The 26,673-nt window shown below is 34.9% G+C and overlaps 1 protein-coding gene across 1 annotated transcript in view; it reads left to right on the forward strand.

Annotated features, from left to right (window-relative positions):
* ACBD6 (acyl-CoA binding domain containing 6) overlaps nucleotides 1-26,673 on the forward strand; it is a 109,811-nt gene that overhangs the window by 38,666 nt on the left and 44,472 nt on the right. Inside the window, exons 5-6 of the mRNA XM_016141154.2 lie at nucleotides 14,057-14,162; nucleotides 22,883-22,972. Of these exons, the coding sequence (XP_015996640.2) occupies nucleotides 14,057-14,162; nucleotides 22,883-22,972 (196 nt within the window). The remainder of the gene's footprint in view (nucleotides 1-14,056; nucleotides 14,163-22,882; nucleotides 22,973-26,673) is intronic.

Below are 26,673 nucleotides of genomic sequence, written 5' to 3' on the forward strand. Positions count from 1 at the left end.
GTCTTAAATTTTGTATGTTACCTATAAAATTTTTTGGATTTTTCTTCACTGCGTTTGTGTAAATCAGGAAAAAAGATTCTCTTCATCTTTGAAGTCACGTGACATTCTTTTAAGATTGTTACTTTACAAATAAAAACAAGAAATAAGAATCTCTGATGCTCTTACCTTTTTTGAGATATCTGAACTTTTTTTATTCATTAGCATAATATAAATGAGCCTAATTTTCACGTGGAAAATTGGGATTACCTGAATGTATTGAAGGGAAATAGTAGAGTGAAGAGGAAATTGTACCGAAAATTTATGCTTCACTCTCACCAGAAATGTCTGCCGACATTATCCAGGTTGTGATGAGAATGCCCAGGTAACATTCTGTGAGGAGAATTATTGATACCACTCTAAGTCAAAGACTGTAAATGCTTATAGTTTCCACTTAATGACCAGTCAGTTAATACCAGGGTCCTGTGTCAAATCTACTTGCATAACAAGCGCACCATTTTTACTTAGATTAAATGTTTATTTGGGGTGGGCTAGGGAAGGGCTGAAGGAGAATTGAGGGGAATGAGAAACCCTTTAAGGCTGCTACTGGCCTGGAGTACATTTGCCACCCTGATCCCTGTTGGGTTCCCTGACAATGCTGAGGAGCCCATACAGTTTTGAGGAAGCATAGTTTAAAAACCATTTTCAGAGTTTAACTCCCCTTCCCCTGAAATCTTATATATTCATAAAGTGTTTGGGGGTTCTTAATTTGTATATTCTGTCTTTAGATAGTCTTCTAAAAATTGGCATCTTAGAACCTTAACCCTACTAATTAAAGTCTAATAACTCTTCAAATCAAGTAATTTCCTCCATGATAGGAGAGGAGGTTAGTCATTCCTTCTCTGCTTTCCCATAGTCCTTTGTTCACATTTGTGTTACAGCATTTATCATGTTATACCACATTGAATTATAATTAAAAATAAAAACCTTCTCCTTTCCCCTAAACCTTTCGGTTTTGGAGGTCAAGGATCATTTTTATCCATCTCTGTATTCTCACTATCTGAGGAAGTTCCCAGAACTCTGTAGGCATCTAGTAAAAGTACTCAGAAGTTGGGAGGTATCCACAGCCTCCTGAGTTGCTGGTAGCTCAGTGCTTGTGCTGCATAGACTTAGCCTAGTGGCCTAAGAGAGTGCTGGTTTGGTTTTCCTGTGATGCACCCATCCTCCCCGCTTTTCCTAGGCAATTAAGAAAATGTATAGGCTATTTTTCTTTCCTAGGTAGATAAATAAATTGAGATAGGTTCTTGAGTTCGCTTTTTTAAAATCACCATACATACTTCCTAACAATATCAATCACTTATCTATAAGTAACAGTGGCCTCTGTTTTGTGTGCCAATTACTTTAAGGGCCCTCAGACTCTAGTATTTTTCAAAATGACATGCTGAATATGGATTCTTATGGAATGTCCAGTGACCTAACTGATCACAATACTTCTACAGAACAGTAAACAACTCACATGTACTCCAGCCAAAGTGAGAGTAGATATCTGGATAATTCGAGTATTCCTAAAATAGAGTTAACCTACCTGCATATCCCTCATCCAATTCCTAAAGAAGTGACTCTCAGATTTAGATCAATTGTTAAAATTTTGATCATGAGAAACAGTAAGAAAATAATATCACTTATTTTCATAAAGTAGAGATTTTAATTCAACTCAACACACATTATAAATCTGCGAGACAAAACATTGGATATTCGTGCCTCTCAGCTCCTTCACCTTTGAAAAGTATGTTCTCCATATTTTTGATGTCTACATGTATGTTTAATAAACACTATTGATTAATTGAATGAAATATGAACCTCTGCTATGGACAAAACTGGTTAGTCTTGATTTTATTTCCTTAAGTCATCTAAATATTAGTCTTCTTATAAGATGGTCTAAATCTTTGTATTCTGGAACATAATGTTAAAGTATGAAACAGTAAGAATGTGACAGAAATCTAACTATGGGAAGTGAACACACAGTGTAAATATGTGTGTGTGTGTGTGTGTGTGTGTGTGTGTGTGTGTGTATGCCTTACTGTTAGTGTACAGCTGAAACTTACTGGATTTCATTAACCAATGTCACCATAAAAAATAAATTAATTAATTTTTAAAAAAAGAAACATGAATGTGGGAGAGCCACTGAAAGCTTTTTAACTATTATAAACAGTAATTCTGTTACTATAGCAAATCAGTAATTATAGTTCCTAGTCATTTCTCATATTAGAGAATTCATTTTGTAATTGAACAGAATTCCAGCATCACAATCTAGATCACGATAAAAAATTATTCTATACTGGAGTGTTGGATTACTCCAGGGAAGGCCCAGATGTAGTCACTATTGTGTGGCGAAGGGAAATCCAGCTTTGGGTGGTGAACCCACAATGCAGCATACATAGCACGTATTGTTGAATTGTACACTTGAAACCCATTTGATTTTATTAACCGGTGTCATGGCAGTAATTTTAAAAAAAGAAAAAAAAGAATGCAGTTACAACATTGAAGACAGGCTATTTGTTCAAGTTTAGGTGGCCACATTTTACTTGTACTTTGGTGAAATATAGTATCCGGTGTTTTATTTTTTCCAAGAGAAAGTTGTGCTGAGGCTAAATGCAGTTTCCTGGCAGAATTTTGTTCAGCTGAGATGAAAGCGACAGTTTTAGAGTTTCAGAAACATCAAATGGTAAACTTGAATGAAAGAAAAAGTTTTCTTGTATAGAATCATTGCTTTTAAAAACATTTTAAAAAAAAGTATTTCAGAAGCTTTTACATATAAACCTCTAATTTTTTTTCACAGTTTTAACGATCAGGAAAACTAGTGTCTAATAAGCCCATTTGGTAAGGCTCGGGCTCCATTGTTGTGGCAGTTTTCCTGACCAATGTGCACCGTAGATGATAAGTTAAGGACCCATTTTAGTTTTATTGTAAATGTTTTTGAGCCAAGGACCGCCGGGGCCAATTTTGAGCTTGCTCCCTGCCTGTTTTGGTTCTGACCTTTCTTTCCACTCTGTCACAGAAAGTGACAATATAATGTCATAGTTACAGATCTCTGTGTTACTATTCTGGAGCCCGGACACCAGTTTCTCAATCTGAAGCTAGTTAATTGTTCTGTAGTATAATGGAGGGAATATAGTGTGAGGTTAATTAAGTATAAAAAATTACAGACCCAAACTACCAACATTCAAACGTTGGTTCTACCACATAATAGCTTCGTGACCTTGGAGATACTACTTATCTGTAAAATGGGGTTAACTCTAGTACCTTTCACATGTGGCACTTACATGAATTATAGGAATGCTAGAACAGTCTCTAGCATTCCTATAATTCTATAAAAGGCATCCTAGAAGAGTATCTGACACAAGTTACTATGTCACTGTTAGCTTTTATTCGTTTTGTTACTCGTCATAGACCCAGGACATAAGGGTTACATTAGGATCTAAAAATCACATGTCAGTCTGGTTTGAGTTAGGTACAGATTGTTTGCATTTACAGATGAAAATAGAAAACAGGGAAGGGAGAGCCACCACTGTTAGACCTGTGTTTGGAACTACAGAAGCAAGAGAGTGAGGAATCCCGTAACTCACAGTTACTCTGGTCTGGAGATCACTTGCTTCCTGTATACTGCAGACCGACAGCAAAAGCTTTGCGTGATAAGCATAGGGCTTTGCGAAGAGTCCATTGGTTCTGTACTTTGTAGATTGACTCACTTAACAAGAAATCACTTTCAGTGACTTGTATACATAAAAGGTTTTATCTAGACGTTGACACATAAATTGAGAATTAGGGCAAGAATTAAAAATATAATAAACGAAGCGTGTTCATATCCATACCACCCCGCAGTAAGATTTGATCTTCCCTGTATATTTTGTAGTTGGATGCTGTGTAAATCTATCAGAATTTTATTAATCCCACTTACACAGGCGGCCATCTGGACCTTCTCTGAGTAACACCAGACCAGTATACAACTAAAATGATTGATGGGCTCTGGAATTGATTAGTTGTTCTATGAGACAAATGAACTGTTTTGGCAGAAAATACCAGAGGTCACTGCTGTGGTCAGACACAAAAGCCTGTAGAATTTTAAAGAGATTCTTTCAACATTGACTTATAAAGTTAACATTTTTAAGCAATAATGGATTTTGAAAATATTTTAGAAATATCTTTTCATCGACTGATCTATAGTTCTGATTATAAGATGGAAGACTATAAGTCTAAAAAGCTAGAATAAAAGTGATTATTTTATGCTTTAATTTTGTATTTTTGGTGAAATATGAACGGAAATGAAAGTAGCATAAACGCCTGCCACTTACACAAATACCGTTCTCTGAAATTACCCTAGAAGAGGTGTGATTGGAGGAAAAAACTACAGCAGATGTTGTTCTGTTGTGATTTCTAAAGTCAAGAGATATCAAATTCCATTTAGTTATTTATTCAAAGCTTCACATTGTTAGAAACTCGTTTTTAACAAATCTGTATAAGACACTGAGGCTTCAATAGTATGTGTTGTTTACATAGTCGGTATTTTAAAAATTGAGAACATTTGGAATTTTATGCTTTCAATGGGCTACGTCATTCTGGGATACTACTGTCCCATCATTAAAACCACTCACTGCCCTTAGCACCGAAAAGACTGTCCTGCTTCCTTCCATCTCTGTGGCTGGTAATAGTGACATCCGTCCCTGTTTTACTGTGTTGCCCACGATCAACATTGTGCTAACACTTTGGTGATAGGTGATAAATTGGATGACATATGTCTTGTTACATTCTGGTTGTTCTTTGAGGACTACACAAGTGTGGATAGGCAAGTGGGAAACTCCCCCATGAGAATCTGACTGCTCAGAATGAACTTGAGTTATGGATTTATTCAGCCTGTAAAACCTCAGCTGGCATAAATAATTGAGAAAGCAAAGGTTTGTCTGTGGTGCATACCTCTGGGACTCATGGCTCCCTTCCTCCTCTCTACCTCCCTTTCTTATGAAAATGATCCCAGTTGCACTCCTAGATAATAACACACCAAGCAATTAAAAGCCATGGGTGGCTGGAGAGAGGAGAAAAAGGATTAGTTAATGAGCTTTTCCTCTTCCAGTGCCCATGAGAGCCTCAGGAATGACAAGGCGATTAAAGCAAAGAGATAATTATAGATTATGTGAAAATGGGTCCCTTGGGACAAGTGGGTCTTGACATAAACAGTAACTGTCGTAAGAATCTCCTGGCTCTCATAGTCACCCTTTTCTTATGTGCTTTATTTAGCTCCTGTGTCCTCAGTGGCATGATGCCAACCAAGCATATAGGCAAATCCACCTGTTTGCATATCAACTGCCCTTTTTGAACAAGAGGTCATTCAGCAACTAAACCGATCATCTTCTCTTCCCCTCTCCTTTTTCTTCCCCCACTTCCTTTTCTCTACTTTGTTCTCTCTTTCTGTGTACCCTTTCTTGTAATCTTTTCCTTCTCTCTTATATTTTTATCTCTACGTGGTACCTGTGAAGCGCCTAGGCACTTAGACTTGTTTACAAATTTAGTGTGCAAATGTGTGCGTGTGTGTGTGTGTGCGCGCGCGCTTGTCTAACGATGCATGTCGTCATGGGTATGTTGTTCCCAGGTCTCTGTGTCATGTTGGTGTACTCTTTCATCCCCTAACATATTAGACATTGTTTCTTCAGATTCTAAAATAATACACATTCGCCTACATTTTCATTATCACCGGTATCATGCCTTTTGCATTATCATCACTACTCTTAAACAGTCATCTCTTGTCCTGGACCACAGAACGGTTTGAGACTAGACTCCTTCCTTCCGATGCTGTCTCTTCCCCAGATTTATAACTCAGATCTCTTCATTCTCCCACTTAAAGCCTTTTAGTGATTTCCCATAGCACATAGGATAAAATTTTTAAATCCTTAAGATGTCTTACAGGGCCCCTCACCCTCTCATCTAGGGCCAGCTTTCTCTTCCCCACAGCTCCTTTGTTCACTCTGCTCCAGCCTTGGCTTTTTTTTTATTCCCTCGAAGGTTGGATTAACATTTGTTAGATGAGTTGATTGACAGTGTTACATAAGTATATATGAGAATCGACCCCAGTTTACAACCTATACTAAAATCTTAAGGTAATAATAATGTTAGCTAACCTTTGTTGACCACTTCTTATATGCTAGTAACCATGCGACGTGTGTTATATGTGTTGTTTCACTTAACCTTCAGAATGATCCTATGAGTTTTAGATATTATTAAATCTCTGTTTTAAAGATGAGGAAACTGAGACCCAGAGAGCTTAGGTTACTTGCCCAAGGTCACATGGTTAGTAACTCTGCTCTTAATTGCTACACTATCATGCTCCTGAAATGTTTGGAGAGTCCTTGTAATCTCCAATTAATGAAATTGAATTCGGCAATTCTTATTATATTAATATAGTAAATATTTTCAGTTTAAATGTTTAAATTAAATCTCTTTTGCATTTACTGTTTTTTTTTTTTTTAACGTGCTTTACTGGTTAAATTAGAGACTGTAGTCTTTCCATTTATCAATATACTGACGATGATGTTTTCTTGGATTAATTGTTTTTATTGATTTTAGACTTACCTTAATGGTTAAGACTGTAACTCAGCTCTGCAGAGCCTGTTAGCCAAGGGATTCTATAGATTTTTCTGATGTGGCCACTGGTTTTGCAGGAATTGATCACAAGTGAACTATGTTTTTTTATTGTAGGCATTTTGAGTATCAGAAATTTTCAACCAACTTTTTTAGAGTTAAGCAGATTATGAGAGGTGAAAATGCATTTTCAGTAACTGGAGTCTTTATAAATCATGGTGAAATAACTTTTCTAGTATAAAGAGTTATCTACAAGAAGTACCAGATACATTGATCTTTTCTTTGTCATTACTTGCTTGATAGAATGAGAGAAAAATATGTTAACGGCATATTAACACCATAAATAAGAAAACAAATAGGACTTTTTCTTTGAGGCTTTTAGAATATTCTAGTGTTAGAACTAGGTACACTGCCCCAGTCTCTTAAAATAGTTATTATTTGCTGAAAGATGTTGGCATAACCACACAACAGGAAGAGGAAGAACTGGTCAGTTATTTCTTACATGTAACTGTCTGAAGCCAGTGGCAGAGCTAGTAGCATTCTGGGTGGGGAGATTGTGATTCTTTATCTATGAATTCAGTCATTGTTCATTTGTCCACTTAGTGCTGTGTATTTTGAACCTACTCTATCACTTCATTGACTCTAAAGCACCATTGGTCTTAAAACACCATTATTTAAATACCATTAAGGAAAAAAATGGCACGAATCAATTATAAGATGCTACACGTTATAAGATCTATCAGAGATATAAAAATATGAAAAATTATGTTTTAGATTCAGTGAAATATGACAACTTAACAATTTCTGAATGTTATTTGCCATCTAGGATTTCAAGAATTATTTTAAGAACAACAGAACAAACGACAAAAACGTACTTTCCTAAGTGCCTAGATCTGAACACTCGGCATCATGAGCACCGTTAGTGTCCAGGTGTTTTACCTGCTCCAGGCCTTAGGATCAAGGTGTTTCGGAAGGGAGACACAGTGCTAGTTGGAGTTTGGACTCTCGTTTATGGTCTTTGGTGAGAATGAGGCTCAGAAACAGTATTTTACAGATGAAATTAGCATCTAAAATTTGAATTCGATATTAATTAAAAGTGGGTTTTTTTAATGTGCTAACTATGACAGCTATGACAACTATTTAATTCCTGAATTAGAAGTTGACTTTACCTATTTTGCCTTCCAGATAAGCCTCACACCAGCTTTGCTAAAACCCTTTAAGTAAGAACAGATTCTTTCTTTCAGGGAGAGAAGCAGCTATAAGTAAAATCATATTTGTAAATTAGAATATGCTTTTTTTAAATACAGAGAGTATTTTAATTTTCATGTAGACATTTTATCTCACCTTCTATAAAATATTGATGGTTTAGTCCTATCAAAGATTATATATGAATATTATATATAATCCTTATACATTACAATATTTATGTATTGTAATTTATAGTTAAATATAAATTATATAAAGATAATATTTAAAGGAATCAACATTCGACTTTGGGCTTTGTATTTGGCACACACGATAAGATGTCAGAAATCACAGTCAAATGAGGTCAGTGAGATGACATTTCCTGCCATCATATTTGGACAGAATAGTAGTCCTTTACCTTTCAGATTGACAACTTCTGGCCATACCTCCAACAAATAAATTAGGAACTTAAATTCCTACAAAGAAGTCATACTCACCAGCAGTACTAGTGAATTTTGTAAGACAGTGTTCAGGCTTTCATCCTAGAAAGATTGGTCCCTAAGGAGCTTCACAGAGTGGCTTTTTGGTGAATTTACCACAAATAAGAGTCCATTCTTCAATCTCAGAGATCTAGAAAAAAGATCCATAGAGCAGATTCTCAGAGACAGAGTAGCAATCATAAAATTCATCTGAAATTGAGACGTAACTAAAAGGCTTATATTATATATTTACCAAAAAGGTGTATCTTTGTAGTGACCCAAGTACTTAGGTGACCTGGGCACCCTCTCTCTGAGTATTGAGGAACCCAGAAAGACAAATTAGATGACCATTGGTGAACATGTAAATAGAGTGAGAAGGTGAATCATTTTGAGAGCTGCTTTAGCCAAGGCCCTAATGAAGCCTTTTGGTCTCCCAATGGAGAAAAATTTCTCAGAATGCTTTTTTATTTTTTGGTCAATGTTCAAAATTGGCTTCCCTGACTTTTTTCCCTGTGTGGTTCATTGCTGACCATAACTCCTACTGATGATGGTTGTTTTTGTTTTGTTTTTGTTTTTTAAGATGTGTTAAGGTTAGTGTCTGAATCAGGTAGTTCTTTGAGTCTGTCTAGGAGATAGTCCTTTTCCTTTCATTAGTAGCTTACTTAGCTTAAGAGGGCAGTCAGTCATTGTGCCCTTTATTCCAGGTTTTGGAAGTCAGATAGATAGCTTTTTGTTCCCCAGCTAACTCGTTCCTTACCTTTGTTCCTTAACATTGTATGCAGCATGACAAGGTTCTTCGTGAGCTTGTCCAGCTTATCCCTCCAGCCTTATCTCTGGACACCCTGCCGTAACCAAGTGCTTGCGGTTCCCCTGAACACTTCCTTTTGATGATAACTTTTTCTTTCTTTTCTTCAGAATCCTTCAGTGACACAGCTGTGTCATCAGCTCATCCTTCAAAGCTAGGCTGTAATGTGAGCTCTTCTGTAATGTTTTCTTTGATCATCCTTGGTTGTTAGTCTGCTCTTTGCCCCGGACCCCTACTTCTAGAATATCGAGTTAGAACCGTGATACTCAAACTTTTTGCCAGTGTAGACCCTAAGAGAATTTTGATAGACTGTGTTCCCTTTATATCTTTAAGATAACATCTAAATTTTTATTTAAAAGTGTAAATAATTGCAAAGGGAATTATTTCTGGCATTTTGTAAATAATAAAAATTTAAAATAAACATTGTTCATTTAGATGTATCCAATAGAATCTAAATGCTATTTTTGATGATCTATTTTTTAAAATACACGAACATGCTACTTTTCAGAGAAACTTGGAGAACAGTACACAGGGTCTCTGTATTATTTCGTATAGCTGTATGTGAATCTTCAATTGTCTTGAAATAAAAAGTTTAATTAAAATAAATAAAATTCTGATCTTGGCTTAAAAATACATGAACAAGTTTTTTAGCAGTGAGAAATTTTATCTTTTTTTCTCCTTTTATTCTACTTCTGCCACACAATCTTATTTTAAAGAATATATTTTTATGTAGTCTTATCACACTATCATAATTCTCTGTAACAAAAATATATATAAATTGGACTTTTAAAATTTTTAATTCTCTGTGATCCAGAGCTTTAAGCATTAAATTTTTCTCATTTATAATTATAATTATTTCTGAACAGTTGATCAATAGACATTATAAATTTTGTTAAATAATTATTAAGCGTAAGTAAAATTTTATTGAAAATGTGTCAGTGAGATAGATGAGGCTTTTTAAAATAGTTTATTTAATAGACGAATATTATTTTTTATTCGGATGAGTCAGAGTTCAGCATTAAGTCTGTTTTTTTGTTTCGTTTCTTTTGCCTCTTCTTTTTTCTAACCTTAGTTGTAGGAAGCTTCCCAATTCCCAACACCATTTTTTTCATGGAAATTATCCCTTTATTTGGTAGAAGATTTTATACCTCAAAACAGTACAACCTAGGGTTGATTTTTCTCCTCCAGACCTTTCCTAGTATATTAAACAATATTTACACAAAAGAGTAACAGCTTTAATTGACAGTTATATGCTACATCTTTGTAAAATGTTTTGGTTATACTTCCTGTAAGTATACCATCGTAAGAAGTGTGTTCCTTTCCTTTATAAATTGGGGTGGGGAGAGGGGCAAGTGATTGAGCAGAGTTGAAATGTTGAAAGGAAAATGGTGATGAAATATTTACCACAGGAGCCTTTTCAGGTCAATCAATTTAGGAAAGAATACATCTATTTAGAAGTCGAGCAGAAAATTGAGTCACTTAAAATTTTCCGTACCTACACATCCCTTTAAAGGTCTTCGTGTGCCCCCAGACTCCACAGATTTACATCCCGTGGTTGAGGAATTAGTGGCATTTGTTTATATTTATGTTGATATTGGCTTACTCTTCTTTGTGTTTTCATTAAGTCAAATAATTTTTCATTGTCTACGTACTGGAATACTGTTTTTATATCTGATTGCTAGTTGATCGACAAATATATGAATTGAGTTGAAATATTTATTGAATATACTATTAAATAGATATTTGAGCTGGCCCCATAAATGTTTTTTTTTAATTCTAGGAGGGAGATGAAGTGGTAGCAAATAGACTATAGGTGGCCTCCCATGAAACCTAACTCTTTGAAACAGCCTTTTGAGAAAACACAATCCTTGTAGAAAGTGGTACAGATAGCATTTTTATGGGTGAGCACAGGTCTATCTTCCTATGATTGGTGAAAGACAACCATACTTAAACACCACCCCTTTTTTCCATAACAGCATGCCCTCATATCTAAAAAAAAAAAAAAAAATCTGGTGATTTTTTTCCCTTCAGATATTTAAATGTATTTCCTGTCAATTTCAGAAAATTTGGAGTAATCCAAAGAGACTCCCTGTCTTGTGCTAGGGGTAATGTGGGACATCCCTGAGGATGGCATCACAAATATAACTCACACTCATCCACAGAGAGTGATTTGATAATTTTATCACTCACACTCAGCAAAGAGAGAGAGGACGATAACTGGGTAAGAATCATTAGAGAAAGGAAGATAAAAAGGAAAATGTAGATGGGCACCAACATTTATTAAGGCTCTGCTAGTTTGGTAATGGTCGAACTCATCTGCATATGTTGTTTCATTTAAGTAAGGATTGAAGAGGGAAAGATTGCCTGTGGAAGACTATTTACAGAAATGAAGTGGGAAAAAGGATCTGATTCATATGTTGTGCGTAATCTTGTTAGGAGGCAAGAAAGGAGTTGAAAATGCTGCTCCACGTGTCTCTCCATTTTGGCCACTAGGTGGTGACATTGTATTAAGACAGCTTGGTTGATGGCGAGTAAGATAGGAAAACTTGGAGTGCGGGTAGATAACTGTGTTTAACAACTAAGCCCAAAAGTATTATCACCTAATCGTTTTATACACACACACACACACACACACACACACATATGTATATACATATATATATATATATATATATAATTAGTCACTCAACTCTGGCACATTTGTGGTGATTTTATGGAAATTCTTTTTTGATATTTATATTGTATACTCTACCCTGAGGTATTTTATAAATCCCTCTATTTGCCAGACATATTTAGCAATGATAAATTACAGAAACAGGTATTCAGACAAAAAAGTTTCCCCCACCCTCTAAAAAAATTTATGTACCAAATCAAAATAATTGATATAAATGGTGCATATAAGAAATATATTGAACACATATTAAACAAAATAAAAATTTAAATATGTTGCTACTGTGTTTTCTCCTTTGCTGCCGTGGCGTAGGTATGCATGCACATTTGGGATTCAGGAAGAGGGGCCACTCAGAAGGTCCTCTCGTGGGGGTGTGTTACTGGGTATGAGTTACCTGCATCCCAAGGATCCTCCTTACTTTCTGTGCCTCACCACCAACTCCCCATTATTTTCAAATTCAAAACAATTGGTGAGTAGTGTATTTTTTTTTTACTGACTTCAAATGAAACAGTTCTTTCTCTCACATTTGAAGTTGCTGCCTCTTACAGGGTTTTTTCCCCCTCGATTGTAGGAACATAGATCCCTATTATTCCCAAACTAGAATTCTGAATGCACCTTTTCATTAAAAGTTTTTTTTTTTTTTTTTTTTTTTTTTTGTGATAGTTTAAAATAGCTAAAGTAGTACTATATTCAGCCTTAATTTTAAAAATCAGATTTCTCCTTTCTGGGTTTTTGGCTTCAGCCTGCTCTGTTTTCTTTCAGAGTAAATAATCTGGAAAAAGCATTCCCTCTTCTATAAAATGGACCTTTTCAAGAGACCATACATTCCTTTTCAACGTGATTTCTTCCTGGACACCTACCTCATTTTCTGCAGCTTGAAGCAGGCTATCTCTCCTCTGTACTCTTTTAGTCCTTTTTAAAGATCTGATTTTACCTTACGTTAATGTTTTATACATTTTATCATTCCAACTATACTGTACATGCATTGGATGCAAAGTTTCTTGTTTACCTTTGTTATCTGTTACCAACAGAATTTTGGCCTTGCATGTAGTAGCTGCTCAATTAAATTAATCAAATGCATAACGAAAACTTAGATGGTTAAGGCCAAAGTAGTGTGTTTTAAGTTAGTTACCTCTGACAGGAAATAATTTTTATAGAATATAAAGTATTTAAATTGACTTTGAAGATAGAAGGATTCCTATGGCCAGGTGCTCTTCTGTTGAATGGAAGCTGTGGCCTCAGAGGTTATAATACATACTAGTTATCATTTTTAGAACTCAAATTGCATTCTTTTATGCCTGTCTAGAAGATGCAGTCCACGTAAAAGCAGTTTTGTTGTTAACATTGCAAATTACTTATCCTTTTGAGAATCTCACTGAAGCTACTCTACCCCGCCCCCCCAACACACACAGTATAGTCAGAAAAATGCATATGCATTTACAAAGGTGATTCTGTATCCTATTTTGAACTTATAGACCTTGTATTGAGAATTGCTTTAGCTTTTGGAATAGACTATAGCTGACTAGTCAAGATGTAGCTTGTATAATAGAAAAACATAGTATGTACAGAATCAGTTGCTCTGAGTGACTTCTAGCTCTTGTCCTATGTTTAATGAATGCAGTGCCATTTGGCAGGTCATAAAATCTCTCCTGTTTCTTTGTGAAGTGAATTTGTTGAATAAGAGTAAATTAAATACTACATTGAAAGAATAGTGCTGGGTACGCAGTATGCTTTCCGGTTTTTGTTCTCAGTCTTTCTATTATCTCATGAAGGATTTCTGAATTTTGTGATGCTCTAATTAACTTTTCCTTAAGAAAATTACTGTGGCGTGTGTGTGCGCATGTGTGAAACTTGGGTAGCAATCCACTTATTCTCTTGTCTTGTAAGTCAAGTAGCATGCTGTATTCTGATCTTTTGATACCTCTGTGCAGACAACGGTAAATGACCTTTTCACTGCAGCGCTACAATTGAAAATTCTGAGTCAGAGGAAATATGTGCCCTGTCAGTGTGTAAAGTAACTGGGAGAGAAAGAACACTGAGAAAACTTACTCAAGATGTTGTATTCGTTTGCTAGTGGAACTTGTTAGAGCAATGAAGCTTTTTTCTATAATTATAGTTGCTAAGAACTTTAGTCTTTTCAGAATTGGGCATTTTCTGTCTTATTGGAAACTCATTATTGGTCATGTAAAATTCTTTGTAAAAACAGCGATTCCACTAATGTTTGTGAGTAGCGAACAGATTGTGTTAAAAATATGTAACTTTCATATACTACCTAGTAACACAAATACTTTTTGTTTTTACTCTAATTAGGGAAGAAGACAAAAATATATTCGATTACTGCAGGGAAAACAACATTGACCATATAACCAAAGTCATCAAATCGAAAAATGTGGACGTGAACATAAGAGACGAGGAGGTATGAAAAACATGCCGTTAATTATTTTCTTACACTTTCTTCTTCTGTCCTAATGCTTTTTTGTAAATGGCAGGTCTATGAACTACAACCCAAAGTACACTATGGTTAAGATATATCAGAAAATCTGAAAGAGATGGTAACATCTAGTTAAGATACTTTTGTGTCCCTACCCATCATGTTTCTGTCCGTGTTGCAGAAGTTACTAGGTGGAACTTGCAGCACTCAAATAACTTCTGTTTGCTCATCATGACAAAGGGAAATCTATAGGAAATGTAAACATATTTATTAATAGCTTTAGTGTCTTCTATCAATCATGTCTTAAACAGGTATATTGCCTTTTGCTCAGTAAATATATTTCTAGAAAACTGCCAAAATTTTGGTAAATCCAATCATTTAAATGAGGGTCCACTATTTAAAGGGATCCTATATTAAATTATTTTGTAAAAGATATTACTTCTTAAATTTATTTGTTTTGAGAGTAAACTTCACACATCGAGCATAAATCGTCCTTGAATTACAGGTGTTAAGAAAGAAGCAAAATTTACTAATTCACTTTTAATAATTTTTCTCATTCTTTGAAACAAACAGAGCTAAGAAAGATGTAGCTAGAAAAAAGCAGAAGCCCGATTGCAAAATAATAAAACAAGATTTTACGATTCCAACTAGGGATCATTTTTCGCCTTTTCCATTCAAAAAAGAAATTTTTTAAAGTAAATCAGGCATAATTACTTCCCTTGATTTTATTGTGGTTTCTTATTTTTGTGCTTGTGATTTAAGATTTTTATCAAGTGAATTTACATGTAGAGAGTTCTAAGAAAGTCTTATAACAGAAAACCATTCCCTTACCTGCATCTTTCTCACATTTGATTCTAGCTCCCTTAAGGGAAAAATTTTCAATTCTTTTAGTTGTTTCTTTTGCAGTTTACCTACATAATTCTTTATAATATACTTTTATCTCTTGATTTTTAAATTTTAGACATTATTGATTTTTTCTGTTATATTAGGATTTAGCTGTTTTATTCCTCCCCCCCCACTCCCTCCCCACCCCTGTAGCAAGTTATATCAACAGCTCTTAGTTTCAACTTTCTGACTCTCTATTGAATCAGTGTTTATTATTATTATTATTATTATTATTGCATAATTAATTATAATTAAGAATGAAATAATTGCATGATTGTAATCGAGTGTATTATTATGACTGTAAATATCGCCCACTCCCGAGCTGTGGACTGTACCGTGTGGATCAGCTTCTATGTTTCTATCATTCATTCTTTCCTCAAATTGCCCAGCAGAGGTCTTCTCAGTGCAGTCGAACATATCAAGTAATCAATCCCATGTGTTTTTCAGTACCATCCCTCCTGGAACCCTCTTTCCTTCTTCGTCTCTTCTCTGGGCTGGTTGCTCTCCAGGCGTGACGTGTGGATGTCATCCTGGGATTACGCTTTACCCCTGCCCGGGAATTCTCTTCCCATCTTTCCTGGATTCTTCTGTTTTTTGAACCCCAGGTCTTCATCTTTTATTGTTTATTTCTATGTTTCGATGGAGGATCTCTTCCAGTAGCTCTCTTTTATTTTTTGGTTTTGATGGAGCATTTCCTCCAGTAGCTGCTTGAGAAAAGTAAATGTTTTGGAAACGTCTCTGTCAGAGTTGTTAGCATATTCCAAATGCTCGAAAAACAAGATGAATTAATGAATGATGGGGTGAATGAATAAGTAGGAGCAGTATAGTATAATGGTTACTTTTACAGTACCCAACACACACATAATAAGTACTCAATAAATTTTAGCTATCTTGATTATTCTTAATAATATGAAGAATGATAATATAATGAAGAAATGAATAAAGAAGGCACTTCTTTTTTTTTAACTTAATTTTTTGAGAGCATTTTTGGGATTACAGTCAGATTAAGGAGAAGTTACAGAGATGACCCTTTACCCCTACCCCTATACATGAATGGCTTCCCTCGTTATGAGCATCACTTACCAGAGTGGTACATTTTTTACTTAGGATAAACCTACATTGAGACAGCATAGTCACCCAAAGTCCATAGTTTACCTTCGGGTTCACTCGCAGCGGTATGTGTTCTGTGAGTTTGGACAAATGTATAAAAATAGTACTAAAAGCCAGATCCACTTATGACCTTTGCAGAGATCATTGGACAGCAGTGATAGGGATAAAATAAATGTCTAGTATACAAATAGCTTGCACTGAATAACACAATTTTTTTTTGTGAAAATGAAAGGAACACTTGTAAAATGTATTGCTTCTGTCATTTGGTTACTTTGATGTAGTCTGCTTCCCAGGTCTTCCAGTTTGTTGACCACGCAGCTTCCTTCACCCCCAGCCTGCCAGAACATTGTGTTTCCATGAACAGATGAAGTGCTTACACATTCATAGACTGAGACGCCAAGAATTCAGTTGGGTTCTCTCATTGCTCCAAGCAGATTTCTGCCCTCTCAGCCATGACAGCTCAGGCTGGGCTTTGAATACTGATGGCAGGCCCTTTTATTATTAATCGGGGATTCGTATGAATTAATTTAAGAACATGAGGGAGACGAGAGCTTAAAATTAGAATTAAACTTAACATCCTAAATAAAATAAATGGCACTGTTTCATGATTTTTAAAGCTCTCACAAATAAAACAACTTGGTAAGCTTTGGAGGTGAACCAAAAGTATATAACCTCAAAGTTAAGTTGCTAGATTAATACTTTTAACCTCTTTATCAGAAAAAAAGAAACATTTCCCTACTATAAGTTGGGTAACAGTCAGTCTTGAAAGGACATCGGTTCTTTGTGTTTATCTCTGTGATATGGGAACTCGAGATATTTCACTATTGCCTAGGATTCTTTGGGATGGCGTAAGACTTGATTTAAAATGTTTATCCAGCAAGTTCAACTGAATATTAGATCCCCTTCGATGACTAAAAATTAAATTTATTGCACTTAAAATTCACTATGAACACATGAAGAAATTTATAGTCACAAAAAGATAAGCTACATTTGCATTCCCACATATTTGAAATAGAACACAATTATTTCCAGACATGCATGTATTTGGATCTATAAGTATCATAACACATGAACATATGTATAAGATGCCTTTTAAATAAAATATCGATATTTCATAATGACATTTTATTATATATATGTATAGTTCTAATATTTTTTTATTCAAGTTGTTATTACTACTGATAGAACAGGGCATATATTTCTAATCTGAGAAAATTACATGATATTTCCTACTAATAGAGTAATTAGGACACTGTCTAAATGTCACATAATAGAAAAAAATTTTTGGTATGCTAACTATTCAGGAAGCTATACATCAGATGTTTTAAGGTCCAAGTTTATATCATCATGGTATTATATGTGCTCATATTTTTATTTAAATTATAACTTTTATTACATTTTTTAAACATTTGCAGAACTGTTTAGAAATTGAGGTAGAGAATATAAAGAGAAATATAAAGGAGAAAACCTAAAAGCCTATTAATTTTTTTAAATGGTGGTTCAATTTTTATCGAGCTATATTAATGTAGCTCCCCACATATGCCAAATATTTATGGTTTTTCCAAAAAATATATCTTTTAAAGTTAAAGAATTATTTAAATAATTTGTAAAGTATATTTAAGATATGAGCAGAACATTTCTTATCAGTAGTCAAACACAGATTAATTCTGCATAATTCTTGTCAAACGCCTTATTTCTCAAGTCAGTGCTGTATACAATAGACACTAAATACATGCTTATTGATGATTAAAGAATATTTTAAACTTTTACAAGGACAAATGTAGCAAGCAATATAATAATATTTGAACAAAATATGAGTTTATTAAATACTGCATTTATTAAACAGAATCATACAATATGTGTCCTTTTGTGACTGGCTCCTTCACTTAGCATAATGTCTTCAAAGTTCATCCATGTTAGAGCATGTGTCAGAACTTTCCTTTTAAAACTGATTAATATTTCATTGTGTGTTCATACTGCATTTTGTTTATCCAAATATCCATCATGGACACTTGGGTTGCTTTCATATTTTGACTGTTGTAAGTAATGCTTGTAACATGGGTGTACATATTTTTTTTTCCTAACACTTTATTATGAAAAATTTTAAGCATACAGAAAAGCTGAATAATTTTTACAATGAATGTTTATATCCCTGCCACCTAGATTCTACCACTGATATTTTATTATGCTTGCTTTATCAATATCTATCCACCTCTCTAGTCATCCATCAATCTCTTACTTTTTGATGCATTTTTGATAATCAGAGTATTTTGCAGACAAAAATACTTCTAGATGCTTCTCAGTGCTTCAGTGTGCATATCATTAACTAATTTAGTATTATTTGGTTTTTCTTTGAAGATAACATTATATACAATGAAATGCACAAATCTTAAGTGCACATTCGATTAAATTTGACAAAGGCATATACTTGTGTAGCCGAAACGCCTATCAACATATAAACCTTACTTTCACCCCCAGGAACTACCCTCATGCTCCTTCCCAAGTGATTCTTTCTCCTAATTCTATAAAGGTAACCACTGTTCTGATCATTCTTCTGCTACAGACTGATTTTGTCTATTCTAGAACTTTATATAAATGGAATTATAATATGTACTTTTGTGTGTAAGGCTTCTTTCATTTAGCATAATGTTTTTGCGATTCATCTGTGTTGTTACATATATCAGTACTTCCATTATATTTCCTATAATGGAATATGTCATAATTTATTTATCTTATGATGGAGATGTGGACTGTTTTTATGGAAACTTATTATTGCTGTTATTACTTATTTTATACAGGACGAAGTCATATCTCCCTAGCTTATTCCTTAAGTCACTACCATTATGGCTTAGTGTATGCTCATGAAGGATTTTTTTTTTAATTCCCTAATAACTCAGCAACACCATTTCTCTCTTCTTTAGATCTTAACCAATGAAAGAGATCAAATAGTTGCTGATTTTAAATGTGTCCCATGTGTGTTTGTGTATGGTTTTCTTTTTTAATACTAGTAAATAAATTGTCCCATAGGAAGCTACTGGCTTCCGTGCTAGGCACATCCTGAGATCATAAACTACCTCCCAGTCGTACTCCCGTCCGTAAGTTTTTGAAACAACGTTGTCGGTTCACTGTTAAGGAGGTAGAAGTAGGAGGCATCGTATGGTGTCCGGGGGTCATACGTGGGGGAGTTCTCCCTGTAGGCAGCTACTGTAGCAGTAGCAGCAGCAAAGCGTTGAAGATAGGGATAGGGTAGAGGACAGACGGTCATTACAGGTTATGGGGAGCTCGAGTCAGTCTCTACTACAGTCGTAAATTGAAACTCAGTTTTTTTGCAGAGAGAAATTCAAGTCGACCTGTTTGCAGGATTCCATTTGATAATTAGACAGTACCGTACCCTGTCATCTTTGCTAGAATGGCAAGGTGACAGCTCTTACAAATTTAAACATACCAACCTTGCCATGTTTTGGTTTACTGTATGTGTAGTGTACGTGCTTTGTATCTGTTGTCAAAATACCAAGAGAACATCAAGACTTGTTTTACAATAGAATTTCTTTTTATTTAATTTGTGATATCCCAGAGAAAATCTATGTTTTAAAAAAAAAAAAATCTACGTTTTAAGGACAAGTAACTAAGGATATCAAAGAAGCATTTAAAATATTAAACCCACTCTGTATTTTCCAGACGGTATGAAAGTAATACTACTTAATAGGTGAGCTGCCACCCTGCACTTTTAAAGCACTTTAGACTCATCCATCTGTCTGAGGTAGGACAGTATTAGCACCCTTGCTTGGTTAATAGATGAGAACTCTTTACCCCCCTGCGTTTTACTGTATTTGAATTCCAGAATTTATCCAGAGCTATCTAAACAGTGCTTGTGGGCTTCTGGTAGCCTAACAAAGATTCCTTTTTATGATGGCTTTCTCCCCGTATTTCCTAAGTATTTTTGGGATATTTTTTCAGGAGAATAAAGAAGTTAAAACTAGATACAAAAGATTGTCAGTTTTAGTGGTAGCAGCAAAAATAAGTTTAACTTGAAAATTTGTAAGAGATGGTGTCATTCATAGAAGATAAAACAATTATATATGAGAACAGATGAAACAGTTAACAAATTGGGATCAAGTCTTTAAGCAGATAGAGCTTTAATGTGCACATCCCTAATCATGGTTTTCCTTTCCACAAACAGGTATGTTTGTGGTTAACAAAGAGAAAGGAAAGAAACCACAGGTGTTTATTTCCTGATTTTTCCATAAATGGTTATGAGGATAGTATTTCTGCAAATTACTGTCTGTCATTACTTGAACTAATAATTTTTAATTAGAGCATGTTTGTGGGAACTTACAATTTGGAGAAGTAAGGTATCATTGCATTCAGACACCTGGATATGCTGGTCTTTGTTCATTTAAATACAAAACATTTGGAAGGCAAACATTCCAAGGCCTGATTTATTTTATATATGCTTATTTACAAGTGTGCTTAAATCCTGCTCTTGTTTTTGAGTTTCTTAATACTCTGCAGTATTAAGTAAAATATTAGCCATTAGGTGGTCTTACTGTAGATAGCTTCAGCACTTCTACAGAAAGTCATTGTCAGAGAAGTCATTCTAATTCAAGGTTAATTAGTGTACCATTAAAATAATGTGTTACAAAAATTAATTACATTGCAGGTCAAGCAACGAGTTAAAAAGCACAGTGTAGATGTCTGAGAGCACATCATCTTCCTTAAAACATCGCCGTGTGGGCACCACCCTTCAGGAAAATACATCCAAAGTGAAAATCACTGCTGAGGTCCAGTCAGAGGTGTCCCCCTAAAGTAAATTTTTGGCACCACATATGGGAAATTTAAAATATAACGCCCATTAACAGTAAAATGTGTTGCTTGTCCGCTTTCCCATCGAAACAGCTAAGGATTTCTATATTAGTATTAATCGATGTAACCCTAGTGGCTTAAACAAGGAGAAATCAGGAACCTGGTGGAGAAGTAAAAATTATCTGTATATCTTGTGGTAAAAGTACTAGATATATTAATATATATATTTTTTTACTTAACTATTAGTTAATTCTGATAGGAGCCCTGTGAAAGTATGTCAGACATCATTTTAACTCTGTAGTAATTCTTGTTAACAGTTTAACTTAGTAGCCATAAAAGGTACTCTTAAAGTTAGAACTAAAAATGATAGAGACTTTGAAATTTTATCTGCTCCTTTTAATGTAAAATCTGTGAAACAGTTACATTGAACTATAAAATATTTTATGAATTGTTATTTGTTCTGAGAATCTTATTAGAATATTAATTATTCATAGGAGAGTTTTGGAATTAGTGCCCTGGTAACATCAGGTCAGTACACATTAGAGTTACAGAAATTTTAGCATAAGAAACTGTTCTCTACTCAACAGTGCATTTTTACTCGGCTTTTAGAATTGTCTCTATTTTTAAAACTTTTTTAGTGGGCTCTGAACAAAATAATTCTATTACAACAAACTGTGAATGATTTGCCCACATTTTTAATTTTCTGCTTCCTTTCCTCTTTGGATTCTGTGTAAGCCTATTATTGGAAGACATATTTATAGGTAAATAAAAATAAATTAAGCTAAAGAAAGAAAAAAGAAAAGAACAATTTGTAAGGAAGAAGTTCTCTTTGTTTTTTTGTTTGTTTCAAGAATGGATCCTGGTTTAATTAGTTGCACTAATAGGTGCTTCAGGAGAATCTGGAAGATAAAGAGTGTAAGTGGGTTTAGAAAAGCTTTCTTGAAAGATGCTTTTTACTTTAAAGCCATCTTTGTCCCGGCTTACATCTACTTAAATCTTTTCTAACAAGACATAAAGCCTAGATTTCAACTTAATGTGGAAAAACATTCCATCCCTTAAAAATGACAACATCACTACCACCCTCAAAAAGTAGTGTTAAGCTAGACATCACTCATTTCTTCAGAAAAGCTCTTAGCTTTGGGAGTTTTGTTTATTTGTTGGACCAAGTAGGCTTCTTTCATTAACTAAAGATTTTCCGATGGTGGAGAATGGAATTAACACGTCGAATCGATAGTAACTATGAGTTTTTGGTAGATGGTGGTTAAATTAATGTATACTTGGTACCTTGTCTCCTTACGCTTGATCATCTATTCTCTTTTACAGTCAGCATTTGAAGGTAGATGCCAAGTAGACTGCATTAGTGTTTTTGAGATATTTCAGAATGTAAATTTGGGATATTACGGGGAAGTGTTTAGTTTCCAACTGACTAAATTTTCTTACATTTCAAGTAATAAACTTGAGTAAATTTAGATATACTACATTGAGATTGTGATTTCTACCTAGGTTTAAGTACTCGTTTATCCAGAAGAAGTGAACATAATTTAAGAAAACTGTCTTTCGCATTTATAAAGAAGTACTTCAAAATGTACAGAGCATTCTCTTGCAACTCATTCCTTCAGCAAATACTGGTGGTATTGCTGTTAGTGTTATCCTTATTTCCCCTCCCTGGGTGAGGAAACCGGTCAGGCCAAAATAAGTCTTTGGGCTGGAACATAGCAGATCCCAGAGGTAGGACTCAGGATTTCTGAATTCAGAAGTCTCTTACTTTTCCCATAGAGCATTTTACATCATTCTTAGGCTAATGAACCACAATTTTACATATTACTTTATCTTTCTTAAAACGTTATGGCTTTTATATGGCCCCACAACTGGATTAACAAATTCTTTATCTTTTTCTGTGTTTTTAGGGCAGAGCTCTACTCCATTGGGCATGTGATCGAGGACATAAGGAACTAGTCACGGTCTTGCTGCAATATAGAGCTGACATTAACTGTCAGGTAAGAGTGATAACGAGGGAGCATTTTTAAAAACTTGAGGTTAAATTCACTGTATTAACCATTGTAAAGGGTACAGTTCAGTGGCATTAACACATTGAACAGTGTTACACAATCAGCACAACTGTCTTGTTCATCACCCAAAAAAGAAAGCTTGTCTCCATTAAGCAGTCACTGTCTATATCCCTTCGGTGTATTTCTGGGCTGCTTTTCTATGCCATTGTTCTGTTTTTCTGTTCATTTATTTGTGCTGCGCTTTTTAAAATATCTTAAAATATGTTTTGTAGCTTCAAAATATGTTTTAATATCTTTCAGGATAGATTCCTTCCTTACTTACAGAATTTTTCCTGTTATTTTTGCTTGTTTATTTTTCTGTGCGAACTTTGAAATCATCTTTCCAGCCATTGCATTCCCCAAGCGCCACCACCACCACTAAGTTAAAAAACAAACAAAACAAAAAATGAACTGTTGATGCACTCATGTCCTTCGTTTGGTTTGGATTGTTAGGGAATATTTTGGAAGGAAATGGCCCCAGGTGAGGCACAACCTGAGGTTTTTGCCTGTGGGTTTCATGTAGGGGTGGGGGTAGGGCAGGTAATATAAGACAAACAATCCAAAAATTGCCCTGTGTGACTTTATAGAACATTCTTTACTGAACATCAGCTTTAATGCAAAGTAAAAGTCCCATGTAGGTTTTTAGGATGGACCGTTAGGACGATATGTGTTCCCTTTGTAGTCACCTGACCACTCCATATGGACCATAGCCTGGATCCTCCTTTGTCGTTGACAGTCCTAATGCATGTGATCCAGCCTCAGTTAGGGAATACTTCTGGCCCTGTCAGTTTGGACTGCTAACATGCTTCCAAATCAGAGGGCTTTCGGAGATTAGCTCTCAGCAAAGCTTTCCTCTTGTAATTTCCTCTTTGATTTCGTTACTTAAAACTCTTTTAAAATATAGACAATACAAACATAATAAATGGAAGGAAAGGTTCATCTCCCTTATGACTCCGTCTTTCATAAACAACATTATTATTGACTGGCCAATTGGTTGCCAAAAAAGAAAATCAATTTTATTAGAAGTATTTGCTCGGCCACAGATCTTGGTTACTAAACCAGCAGAGACAGGCTGATGTTATCAACTATCTGAGGACTAATTTTTACCATTAGCCTGAAATGGAGTAGTAATTCGACATACGTCACAGTCTGCTCTGTGTTTTCATGTTATTTTTACCCTTCAGTATCTCTGTTAGATACTTTTATTGCTCTGCAGTTTCTATATTCTGTGACCCTGATGGAATTGGAACTTTGGGTTTTAGTTCTAAGATCCTTTATAGATTTCATTTGTTACCTAGCAGTATTATGGACAGAGTTTTGTCTCTTCCTCTGCTTGTTACTAATTTTTAGTTGAACTCTGGAAGCAAGGTCCTTAACCACATTTGAGATTAGGATATGGGTTAAATACATACACCATTCCACAGACCTCTTAAGTAACTTTGATCTTTCGAGCCCTGGAGAAAAATTGAAACTAATCCCAAAGTATTTGAATGCTAAAGATTTATTGCTAGGTTTTCTCAGATTTATTGTAAAGTAGCATTAAGGAGATTAGCGGGGTAGGGAGAGAAGTAGGAGCATTGGTGGTGTTAGGTGTCTACACTGCATACTGGATGTTATTAAATTCAAAAGGAAAATATTTTGTTTAGTCCTGAAATGTTTAAGGACCTTGGCATTTATAAATTACATAAATTCGTGGCTTATAGAATGGCATAGAGCAGCACACCCTCTCAGTGAATGCCTTGGTGACCATCTGTGTGTTGTAAAAGATTTCAAAAACATGAGAAAACATGGGATTTAACTAGACTGACTGTAGTGATCATTCCACAGTATATGCAAATATCAAAATCATTATGTCGTATACCTGAAACTAACAATGTTATATCAATTATATATCAATTTTTAAGAAGATTACATGTGGAATGAAAGAATAAATGAATGAATCTGGAAAAAAAAAAAGAAATTCCATGAACATACATAGTTTAATGAAATAAACAGAAAATGTTTTTTAAAAAAAGAATGGGGATTATGACAGTTCTAGATTTTACCAGGCAATTGTGGGGCTTCAGATGGCGACAGCAGGCCCTCTGCATCAAGGCCGCCCTGCCACTCCCGGCCGAATCTGCTCCTCCACAAGTCCACAGAGCATATTGCTGCCAGCAGAGCCTTCCAAGACTGCTGCTTATTACGTCACTGACCTGGTCAGCACTCTGTACTGACAGCACTGCCTACAGGATAACTTCCAGATTCTGTACATTTGAATTCAGAGTTCTCCATCATCTGAAAAAACAAACCAACCATGAGAAAGGTGTAAAGCACTGAATAAAATCACCTGTAACTGTTATGTGGCAGGGCGGCCAATATAAAAAAGTTTCTTAGTATTTACTGTGTACCAAGCATTTCATGTGTATTATCTCTTTTAGTCATCACATCAATCCTATAATTCAGGTATATTATTTCCTGCATTTTACTGACAAAGAAACAAGAGCTTTGAGAAGTCGTAGAGCTACTATTAAGTGACAAAATCTAGATTTGGATGTGCCATTCTGACCCCAAAACCCAAGCTCTTAACCTCTTCACTGTAAAATTTGAGTACATTTCATTCTCATCTTTACTTCCTCTACTTATACGTATATAACATCTTAAAGATGTCTGATGTAACTCATACAACTCAATAACAACAACAACAAAAACAAATGATCCAATCAAAAAATGGGCAGAGGACCTGAACAGACACTTCTCCCTAGATGACATACAAACGGCCTCCAAACATATGAAAAGATGCTCAACATCGCTAGCTATTAGGGAAATGCAGATCAAAACCAGAATGAGATACCATCTCACACCTGTTAGAATAGATACAATCAATAGGACAAGTAATAAAAAATGTTGGAGAAAGAGGAACCCTCATACACTGCTGGCGGGACTGCAAATTGGTGCAGCCACTATGGAAAACAGTATGGAGGTTCCTCATAAAACTAAGAATTGATCTACCATATGATCCAGCTATCCCACTGCTGGGTATTTACCCTAAAGACTTGAAAATCCATATCCAAAAAGATATTTGCACACCGATGTTCATAGCAGCATTATTCACAGTGGTCAGGACATGGAAGCAACCGAGGAGTCCTGTGATAAAGGATTGACTAGATCAGCCATTAAAAAAAACCTATACAAAGATGTTTAGTGACAAACAGTATAGATAAATTAATACTTAGGCAAATTCACCAATGAGGTCCACTTAACCTAGAAGACTTTAAATTACAGATTTAATTTCTTTAACTGTTACAAGACTGTTCACATTTTCTTTGTTTTTCTTTTGTCAGTTTTAATGAGTTGTGTTTTTCAAGGAACTTGTCCATTTCATCTTAAGTTGTAAAATATTGACCTGCTGTCATTTTAGTGTCTCTGGAGTGTATAAAATTTTTCCGATATTGGTAATTTCTTTTCTACTGATTATTCTTGCTAAGGGTTCATCAACTTTATTAATCTTTTCAAAGAACGAGCTTTTAGCTTTTTTGGTTATTTCTATTGTGCGTTTGGTGTCTATGTCATTGATTTCTGCTCTTTATTATTTCCTTCCACTTTCTTGGATTTAATTTGCTGTTATTCTTCTGGCTTCTTGAAATAGAAGGCTGGATCATTGATTTTCA

The sequence above is a fragment of the Rousettus aegyptiacus genome, unplaced genomic scaffold, assembly GCF_014176215.1.
Source record: "Rousettus aegyptiacus isolate mRouAeg1 unplaced genomic scaffold, mRouAeg1.p scaffold_m13_p_17, whole genome shotgun sequence".
NCBI lineage: Eukaryota > Metazoa > Chordata > Mammalia > Chiroptera > Pteropodidae > Rousettus > Rousettus aegyptiacus.